At 40.2% G+C, this 10,687-nt stretch overlaps 1 protein-coding gene across 1 annotated transcript; it reads left to right on the forward strand.

The window, feature by feature from the left end:
• The first annotated feature begins 2,788 nt into the window (after positions 1–2,788).
• Positions 2,789–5,705, forward strand: LOC122020983 (bifunctional abietadiene synthase, chloroplastic-like). Its single transcript, XM_042579049.1, has 8 exons — positions 2,789–3,125; positions 3,202–3,398; positions 3,470–3,564; positions 3,830–4,056; positions 4,148–4,323; positions 4,425–4,643; positions 4,765–4,900; positions 4,994–5,705. The coding sequence occupies exons 1-8, from the start codon at positions 2,886–2,888 to the stop codon at positions 5,537–5,539; spliced, it is 1,836 nt and encodes a 611-aa protein (XP_042434983.1). The 5' UTR covers positions 2,789–2,885; the 3' UTR covers positions 5,540–5,705.
• The last annotated feature ends 4,982 nt before the right edge of the window (positions 5,706–10,687 follow it).

Below are 10,687 nucleotides of genomic sequence, written 5' to 3' on the forward strand. Positions count from 1 at the left end.
AAATAATAATCATAATTATTTGAAAATATGATAAAAATTTTAATTACAGAACTTTTTTATTTTAAATTTTAAATTTAATTTTTTAATAAAAAATTCATAAAAAATAATTACTAGTCGAAAAATTCTGAAATATTTTAAACTAGTCGTTAATCCATTTGTGTATCGTGGAAAAAAAATTCAATAGAAAAAATATAAAGAGGATTTATGAAATTATTAATTTTACTAAACATGTAATAATTAAAGCAAATTCAATTTAAGTGTGCATATAAAAATAATTTAATAGATTAAGCATGATTTAGGTACCCAAAATAATTTAATATCTATTAGATTTATCAAATATATTCTAGAAATATTATTTCTAGCTATTTTTACAATTTGGACCCTATGAGTTCTAATATTCCAATTTAGCCCTCTATAATTTCTAAAATTTGAAATTGATAAAGAATTCGAGCATGCATTATTTTTTTCAGTAATTCCATATTTCATTTGGTTTTACATTTTCAATTTTAAGTTTATCAAAAGACACGCATAGTCTTTCTTCATAGAGTTCCAAAACCTTATTCCAGAGGGCATTGGCAGAATTGTATATATCGATTCTGTCTAATTCCTTAGCTGGTAGGATGTTGAGAAGGTGAAACTTGACCTTGCCATTTGTCATAAAGTCGTCACATTACTTTTTAGTCCAGAGGTGTTCTTCGAGTTTTTCTCCATTTTTATCCTTTAGTGTTTCAAAATCCTATTTCATTATTAATAAGATATTGAAATATGTTTTAAAAAAATACCTCCATATGACGCTTCCAAAATGTGAACTCCCCCTCAAATATTGGTGGGTTGATACTCGATTCGACCATCATTTTCTTGCTTTAGCAAGTAGTTAGTCCTTCTAGAGTGGGTTGGCTCTGATATCACCTGTAGGCCCAAGTAAGGCCAACTAGAGGGGGATGAATAGCCCTGAAAAAAGAGTTAGAAAAATCTCTTGCTTTCAAATTTAGTGAGGACACAATATTAGATAAAATAAATAACTATCATAAAACAATAACTTTAAAAGTAAGTAGACTATAATATACTTGGCTACAACTTAAGTGGTTGTTAATCCAAAATAATTAAAAAGCTCAGTAAAGAAGACTCCTTCATTGAATGCGGAGTACTCTCTTATATTCTTTGAAAGCTCAGGAATTACTTAAGAAGTTAATACACTTGTTGTCCTTTAATTCTTATCTCCAGGGGGCTTTTTATAGCCTCTTGGGATAAATTACCATTACTTAGAGACTCCTTCAAAAGGATCCAGGGCGTCTCTAAGCAGATAAACTTTTATTTACTTAACAATCGTTAGTCAACGGCAAACCGCATTGGAGACGCCTCCAAGTGCTTTGGAGGCGCCTTCGCACCTTGACCTAAGGCGTCTTAGCGCCTGTACTTGAGGTGCCTTCGCGTTTATGCTCGAGGCGCCTCTACATAGTTGAGACGCCTCAGGTCTTACTGACTCCAACAATCAATTTCTTCTCATAGGTGATGCTTCGATCATTTGGAGTTGAGCTCGTCTGAATCTAACTCTGACCTTCTCCTCGAGCAGGCTTCCTCTCTAGATTCTCGTCCCTCAAATGCACTGTACACGTTCCTTCTCATCCATTGATGTACTCTTTCGCAACTTCTCATCTCTCGGACAAGCTCGTCGAGTCACTTCCTGTATCATCCTTCTCGTCTGCTGCGTCTTCCACTCGACTTCTTATGTTTTTAAGTTCCTGCACACTCAGACACAAGTCATCAAAACCATAAAACCTACTTAACTCGATTAACCGCATCAAAACTTACCTAGGGCACTTACATATATTAGGTCCTCCAAACCTATCGAATCCACTTGCCAGATGTCAGGTTCACTTGACCCATCTAAACTTCCTGTCTGGTTTCATAATCTGCTAAGACTTCTCTGTCCAGCTGACCTACTAGGACTTTCCGAGTTGATCATCCTACATACTGGATTAATTCATTAGATAACAACAAAACTTAATTTGAATATTTAACGACATCAAAACATAAATTCGATTATGATTCTCCCTGCACCAACAATGTAGTATCCAAAAATTGGAATCTTGGGCATGGTTAGATTTAAGAGGCTATAAGGAAGTCATTGGTGGTGTCATAGAGTGGATATGATGAACTTAAGACCCTTAGTGATTATGTGCTAAAAGTACTCAAGTCCATGTAGATTTTAAAATCCTATGGGATGTGAAATTTTGGTTTAGGGGAATGGTGACACTCAAAATACTCCTAGGAATTCAATGGTTGTGGTTTAAATTGATTCTAAAGTGATTAAATTATTAGTAAGTTTTAGTTATACAATGTAAATTTGGAATCTTGTGTATTGTTACACTCAAGAGTTTTGAAAAATATATTGATCTTAATTTTGATTGAATTTGATCAGCTAAAGACCATCAATGAATTTTATTTAAAATTTGTAGACTATCATCCTATGCACTTAACATTCGAGAGACTCTAAAATATTAGTTACTCTCAAATGAATTTAATCGGTCAAAATTCATTTAATTTGAACAAATCAATTTCTCCTAAATAGACCTATTACTATTTTCCATTTTCAAATTCATCATTTGACTTGACTTGGGATGGGATACACGCGCTTTGAACAACCCATCTTTGATTTTTTTTAATAATAAAATAATAATAATAAAACATCGTCTCCGCGACGGCATTTGAAAAAGCCTCCACCTTCTCCCTGCTATTTCCGCCATCTTAAGAGCCGAATGGCGGTCAAACATGGTTTGCTGCTTCCTGCTATTTTATCGCGTCTATATAGCAACAGATCACAACTGGCAGACATCCAGAATTTAATCACTGCCCAAAGAAATAGTCGATAGACGATAGACACCATGCCCGCCGCCCTCTCCTCCGCCTCCCTCGCCGTGCCCTCGTCCAATCCCCAGTTCTCGACGCCGAGCTCCTCGTCAACAAAGCTGCGCCTCTTCAACCCCCAAGTTCGCCAATTCCAACCAATCAGGCTCCCTCGCGTGGTCATTTCGCCTGCACTTTCCACTAATCACACATTCAGATCTCGTCCTCTTTCTGCGCTATCGCCCGCTGCAGCAGCCGTCATGGACGCTGCAAATGAGGTGCATGCTGGAACTCCTCTCCATATAGTTTAAATGAATTTATAAGTACTAGTGCTAAAATTTTTGTGGGGAACAGCGAGAAGGAGGTGACGAAGGAAAGCTGAAGGAACTCATCTCTGTCATCAGCAAAGAGCTTGCCGAATTAGGAGACAAATTAGAAAATCTCAGCAGCTCCCCTCTGGAAGCTTTGAGAATGGTGGACGTGATAGAGCGGCTGGGTATTCAGAGATTTTTCCATGAACACATCCAGAGGATCATACGCTCGACCTACTTGTATGTATTAACACTTGGCCTTTTCCTTCTAATCAGTTAATGGGTTACTGAGTTTTGATTCACTTGCATAGGCAATGGCACGAGCAATTTGGTCTGAAGAACGATGCAGATGCCACTTTGTTGGGATTTCGCTTGCTCAGGATCCATGGCTACCATGTCACTGCAGGTGTTATGCCTCTCTGTTTTCTACTGTGACGCTTTAATCTATCGCGTTAATCGAGAGAGTTAGCTTACCATGTTTTTTTTTTAAATAAAAAAATCCAATCAATAGGCTAGTTGAAAAGGTAGTCAACGGCCATTCTCGCACGGCACTACGATTTTGACCATCCTGTTATCGCCCGAATTCACTTTGATTCAGCATAAGAGTCTAGTTCAAATTTACTTTGACTCAGAATTTAACTTATTCCAAACTCATCGCTTACGTTTCACAGGGATCCTTGACTCGTTGAAAGGTCAATTTGGAGATCCCACCACATTCAAGGTCGACACCCCTGCCAAAATTTCAAGCATGATCCATTTGTTGAAATGCTCTCACGTGGGATTCCCCAGTGAATCGACCATCATGGAACAAGTGAAGGCGTTCGCCAGTTTTCAACTCCATAAACTATTTCTAGAAGGAGACCAGTCGCTTCTTAAAGCCAACAATCTGGACATGGAGGTACATATACCATATACCATCTGCTTCCACTTATTTCTGTTTACTTTCTTGTTTTGTCGTGTTTAAAATGTGCTGTTTGGAAATGTTGAAGATAAAATTTGCTTTGGAATACCCGAGGAGATATTTGCTTCCGAGACTGGAGTCAAGAATCGTTATTAACCAGCTATGGCCTAGCTCTGGATGTCTAAATAAGTGCTTGCAACTTGCTAAGATCGATTTAGGGATGCTCCAAAAGCTACATCAACAGGAGATCGCGTCGCTCGAGCAGTGAGTGCTAAAGTCCCAAATTCATGTTCCCGAAGTTGTTTATGACAAAATAAAACGCATAATAATTAAATTCCTTTTTTTTTTTAATCCAATGAGAGCAGATGGTGGACTGAACAAGAATGCAGTAAGACAATACCCTTCAGGGGAGGAATTACCAAGAGCCACTTCTTTACATGTCCATCCATTTATGAACCAGAATTCTCTGCCTTCCGTGCTGCATTTACCAAATCCTGCAGCTTCGTCGTAATAATTGATGACGAAATGGACCTTTTAGACTGTGATCCCAATGACATTCTCAAGTTTAATGAGGCTGTTCAAAGGTACTGGCTCATTCTATTTCCATTTCGGCATCCGCTGGATGGGATTATTCCATGTCAACTTATAATTCCTCAAGCTCGCAATATTAGTTACTAAATTAAGACGTTTGTACCGTATCACCAGATGGGATCCCTCTCCTTGCGATGACGCCCCTCAGTTCAGGGCAATAGTTCCAAGTTTCTTTGCCACAGTGGAAGACATGGGTGCGGAGGCAAGCAAAATTCAAGGCCGTGACGTCCTTCCCTACATAAAGAAAGTGGTGAGTCCTTGCTCGATAAACATTTCGTAAAGAAACACATTTGCATTAGCTAATCGATAATAAATGGACCCATTAATATAATTATATATATAGTGGCAAGAGCTGATCGCGGGGTACACGGAGAACGCTAAATGGCGATCGGCAAGCTGCATTCCTAACATGGAGGAGTACCTGAAGGCGTCGCTGCCGAGCATCAGCTCCACCACCATCGGTCTAAGCTCGCTGATGATGATGCCGGAGCCGATATCTGAAGAGGCCCTGAGGTTGATCGGACCAGGATCGCGCTTCATGTACCTCATCAACCTCGTCTCCCGCCTTGCCAATGACCTGGCCACCTTCGAGACCGAGGCAGCCAACGGGGAGATCGCCTCCGCAGTGAGCTGCTACCAGAACGACCACGGTTGCACGCAGGAGGAAGCCATCGCGGCGGTGGAGGGCATCATCCAATCTTCGTGCCAGGAGCTGGAGTGGGAGCTGTTCAAGTCCATCGCGGTGGTGCCGGAGTGCTACCGCCGTGGGATCATAAATATCGCCAGGACCTCCTGCTTCGTGTACAAGAGAGGGGATTCCTACTCTCTGGCGGATGACGACGAGTACGCCACGCTCCTCAAGGATTACCTCTTCCGCCCTATTCAATGACTGCCCGAAAATCAATTTGTTGGTTCGCGAGAGATTGTCTCCCGTTTCTGAAACTACCGTTGATCGAGAATTTGCTTAGCGCAGAATTAATTCAAGTGGTCAATCAAATTTTAAATAAAGGACAAAACTAAATGGCTATTCTAGCCAGTTAGAAATTTTTTAATAATTTTTTTTTAAGATCTTTGTATTTAATTTTTAAGATAATATCATATTTTATGAATAATTATATATTTTTTTTCCATCTATTTTCATATTTAATTTTCTAAAATAATACTTAATTAATTTTTATTAATAATACTTAATTAATTTTTTAACTAAGTAAATTCATTTTCTGGATCTTGAGGTTCTAGCCACCTAAATTTGCCGTTTAAATAAAAGATGATCATTTCTGTCAATTCACCTTGTAAGTAATTTTACCTGTCGATATATATTTCCTTATTTGATCTGCTTACATGTTAAGATTGTAATACGTATATTGTTGTTAAAGATTTAAATCTAATAAAATAATTTAATTTATATTTTAATCATGGACTGAATTAAAAGGATTGAATTTTGTATGTAGAAATTTGTTACCCAGTTTCTGTTATCTATGATGAACTTATAACTTAAATGGGCTCAAGGTCTATAAATAAGGTGGAACTTATACTGATCCCATAGGAAAGGGTATTATTGTTGCCGTCACCTTTCTCCTTTGCAAAATCAACTTGTCGAAAAAAAGTTATATTCTTGATTTTAGCAACAATAGACAATGGCGATGACTCTCGATTCAAGTCTGATTTACAATTGTTCGTTGTTCGTTTGTTTTATTTGAATTGCTATACATCAATGATAGGATCCGGTTCTAGAATTATTTGAATCTTTATGGATTCATGTACGAAGTACAATTCATAAATCTTTAAATTGATATCGGAGTCGTAAAGTTTATCGCAAGAACTACTATATGATCGAACTTAAGTTTTGATATTGATAAAGGATCAAAATTAAATCATATGGTATTCTAATGTGCTATTCAAGTTCATAGAAACCCTAGTTGCAACTAGGTAAATGCAAACCCAAGTTAAGGTTAGGTAAGGAAGTCCTTCGGAGAGACTGGGCAAGGAAGAAGTCATGGTCGTAGAGAGTGGGTAGAAAGTTTTGGCAGATCGAGCACATCGAGTAGGAAGCCTTGAGGGTCAAGTACACCAAATAGGAAACCCTGGGGGGTTGAGGACACTATACAGGAAGTCTAGACAGATCTGTTAGGACCCTTGGCGGCTGGCTAGAGGGGGGTGAATAACCCCTGCACAAAAATAAAACAAAAGACCTTTTTCAGATTTATAGCTTCATAAATCAAACAGTTGCATAAAAGAAATACAAAAAGACAGAGGCACACAGGTTTACTTGGTTCCAACCGGGGAGATTGTTAATCTAAAAAAGTAAAGCACACTAATTTCTCCTTCAAACGGAAACACCTCTTTACAGCAATGAAAGCACAGAAATAATGAAGCTAAATAGAAATGAAAGCATCTATAAGTGTTGCTTGAGTATTTCTTCTTCTTCTTCTTCTTCTTCTCTTAGCTTCTGAGAGCAGAACTACTTATATAGTCTTGCTCGGGCCGCTTGGAAGCGTTCCAAGTGCTTGGAATGAGATAGAAATCTATCCCCGATGCAACGATCAAAAGACACGTTGCTCTGGATAAAAATCGGAGTCCGGGCGCCCCGGATTGGTCCGAGCGCCCTGACCTGCTTCGGGCGCTCGAGCATCAGAAGTCAACCTTTTACTGACTTTTGGTCCGGGCCTCCTTCTTTGGTTCCGCTCGCCTCAATTCGAGTCTTCCGCTTCGGCTCCGCTCGCTTGGATGATTTCGGCCATCCGAAATAGGACTCACCCGAACCCAACTTCTGACCTTTTCAAGCAAACTTCCGCTTCGGCTTCTCGTCCCTCAGAATCTCTGCTTGCTTCCTTCTCGTCCGCCGGCATACTCTTCCATAGCTTTTCGTCCCTCAGGCAGCTACATCTTTTGCTCCTCGAGCAATCTTCCGCTCTGGATTTTCATCCCTCGGAAACACCGCACGCTCCCTTCTTGTCCGCCGGTGTACTCTTCCGCAGCACCTCGTCCCTCAGACGCACCGAGCCCATCGGCTCTCTCCCGTGTCGTCATTCTTGCTAGCTGCATCTTTTGCTCGACGCCCTGTGCTCTTAAGATCCTGTACACTTAGACACAAGGTTAAACACAAAATGACCTAACTTAACTTGTTTAATCACATCTAAACTACCTTGAGGTACCAACAAGATCGAGGACCGGAAGTCTAGAGGAAAGTCCCGAGGGTCGAGATCAAGATGAGCAAAAGTCCAAATAGGTCGGGTGGATCAAGGTTTGATACCAGGTAAACTCTCCTAAGTTGAGTATAGAGCACGCTCTCTCGGAAGGAGAGCAGTAAGTATTGGCCCACCCTAAAATTTCACGGAAGATATGAAGTTGAGACCGAATAGTAGAAAGTTGTTAATCATAATTTTATTATGTCTGTGCTAACACTGTGATGTAGGAACCTAAAAATGGGAGCTAGCAAGAAATAGGGAAGTCCGGGTGCCCAGAGTGGATCTAGACAACTGAAGATCTAGTTGCCCTAAGTGATCCAGGCACCCTGATAGCTTGAAATTCAGCCTACGTCCAAATGAGGTGGGGCATCGTTATTGGGCAGTGCACGTCAACTTAGGCTCCTGGGAAGGATTCAGATGCCCGAGAAGGGATAAAGTTGCAATAGAAGAACTTAGTCCACATGGTACCACATAGCAGTCCAATCGCTCGGAAGAGATCTAGGCCCTAGAGTTGGATAACTCACCAACGGAGGTGGATAGAATAAGCCAAGCTGGAGGCACCTGGGGCTGGTCAGGCGTCCGAAATTATCTTTAAAAGAGACTTTGAACAACAGCTTTAAATCATCCTTTTAACGCCTCTCTGCTTTTATTCTGTGCCAAAGCTTTGACGACAACGATATCATTCGAAGAGCTATTATATACATCTCTGACTTCAAAACTCTTCTACGCTCAAGCTTCAACAACATAACAGTGACGCGATGACGCTACGAGTTGAAACGAGCCTAGCATTTGGTACCACTTAGTTGCATTTTGTATTGATTTGTTTCTTTTCGTGCTAAAATATTCTAAGGGTCGATAAGTTTTTTACCAAACCCCATTATTGTAAAAGAAACAAACCTTCTTCTCTTTTGAGAAGCAAGTTAATACGAAAGTAGTCAAACTGACTATGGGCCTTGGAATAGTAGAGAAAAAGGCTAATACAAAACCAATCAAACTAACTACGGGCCTTGGAATACTAGCCACAAGGCTGTAAACCAAATAAAACCACTGTGTTTTCTTCTATTCTACTTTTCATCTTTCCGCTGCATGACTTCATTTTTTGAACGATTTTTGAACGCATACAAAATGTGTTATTCACCCCCTCTAGCACTTTCTCGATTCAACAATTAGTATTAAAGCGATGCCGCTCTGAATTTGTGCAACCATCGTTCGAGCAATTTTTTTATACCTTTTTTTTTTATTTTTCGTTTATTCTTTTCTCGTTTATTTCTTTTTCTGCACTACTATCCAAGACCAAGTTTTGGTTTTTTTTTATGGTTTTGTCCCTTCAAGATTTCTTTGTGATGGTCCTCCAAGAAGGCTGCAGTACTGTCCGCTCCCTCTATTCTGTGGAAGAGGTGGATGAAATATTTCCTAAAATCTGACATAGACTCATAGTTCATAATCAAGACCGAGTTCACCTTACCAATCAACAAAGAAGGTTATGAGAGCTAGCCTCCCAAAATTAAGAGACAAATTGAAGTCGATGCAAAAGTTATTGGGTATTTCTATACGTGTTTTAAATTTTTGTTTCGCAAAACAAACAATGAAATATAAACGCATCACATACGTATAAGATACACACATGCGTAGACAAAGATTGTAGAAGAAAATTTCATAATGAAATATAAACCTACCAGATGACATATAGAAGAAACAACATCAACTAGCAATCCTCACAAAGACTGTCTCTATTGATATCCACGTAGAGATATCTTTGAGATGGCTTCGCTAAGCCACAAGTTATTGTCTCTGATTCGGTACTAGACAAAAGAACGAGACAACATCATCCAAGAGAGGAAACCCCAGCTAGACTTTGTGTTAGTGCGGTTAGCACTAACGGTCTAACTCAGCTTTTGATGAAGGACAAAGAAGGTTAAGTTAGGTTTGTTGTGATCTAACACTTTGACTAAGTGTGCAAGAGAAATCCAGCTAGGTCGACGGCCCGACCGGATAGCTAGTGTGAAGCCCAACTAGGTCGATGGGTCGACCGGATAGCTGGCACGAAGTCCAGCTTGGTAGACAGGCTGACCGGATAGTTAGTACGAAGCCCAGCTAGGTCGGCGGGCTGGCCGGATAGCTGGCACGAACTCCAAACGGGTCGACAGGCTGACCAGATGTCTGGCAGGTAAGTTAAGGTAAGTCACTGGAGGGGAGTGACTTGGTGAGGACACGTTTCCCGTTCGAGGGAACATTAGGCGTCGATCTAACTTAGAACCATTTCAGGAATATAAGTTAAGATCGTGACTAAATTCTGGTCTCGGTGAAACAGAATCTAATTACTACTCTATTTGAATATAATTGTACTAACACTTTGTTTTACAGGGTAGTATAACTTTTATTTTGTCTCGGGCTAACATTGTCTTGTAGGAAAATGAGTTTATGGAAAATGGTGGTCTGGGCGCCCGAAAGGCAAAAGTCTATCTCATCGCACACGTGGAGCGCGCTGATTGGCTGGGCCAACGTCATGGTCCAGGCGCCCGGAAGAGATTCGGGCGCTCGGAGCACTCCTATAAAAGGAGCCTTCCTCCAGAGCTAAAAACAACAACTTCTTTCCATGACTGCTCTGTTGCTCTTTGCTCTTGCGACGCTACAAAGCTTCTCCGACAACTTGCGGCTCAAGTTCTTTTCAATTGTTGTTGATATTTCTTTTAAGAGTTCTTGTACTTATCTTTGTAATCCTTTTTGCGAACTGCTAGTGAATTGCTTAACGAAAGCACTCGACAAGTGCGGGCCTTAGAGTAGGAGTCGAAGAAGGCTCCGAACCAAGTAAAATTGGTTTGTGTTAGCATTATGTCTTTCGTATTTCC

This window comes from Zingiber officinale, chromosome 9A, assembly GCF_018446385.1.
Source record: "Zingiber officinale cultivar Zhangliang chromosome 9A, Zo_v1.1, whole genome shotgun sequence".
NCBI lineage: Eukaryota > Viridiplantae > Streptophyta > Magnoliopsida > Zingiberales > Zingiberaceae > Zingiber > Zingiber officinale.

Excerpts from the sequence above, each read along its gene's own strand:
- LOC122020983 (XM_042579049.1), top strand. The coding sequence starts at position 2,886 with ATGCCCGCCGCCCTCTCCTCCGCCTCCCTCGCCGTGCCCTCGTCCAAT. Across the intron at positions 3,126-3,201 it reads TCATGGACGCTGCAAATGAG|CGAGAAGGAGGTGACGAAGG; the intron begins GTGCATGCTGGA and ends TGTGGGGAACAG. Across the intron at positions 4,324-4,424 it reads GAGATCGCGTCGCTCGAGCA|ATGGTGGACTGAACAAGAAT; the intron begins GTGAGTGCTAAA and ends CAATGAGAGCAG.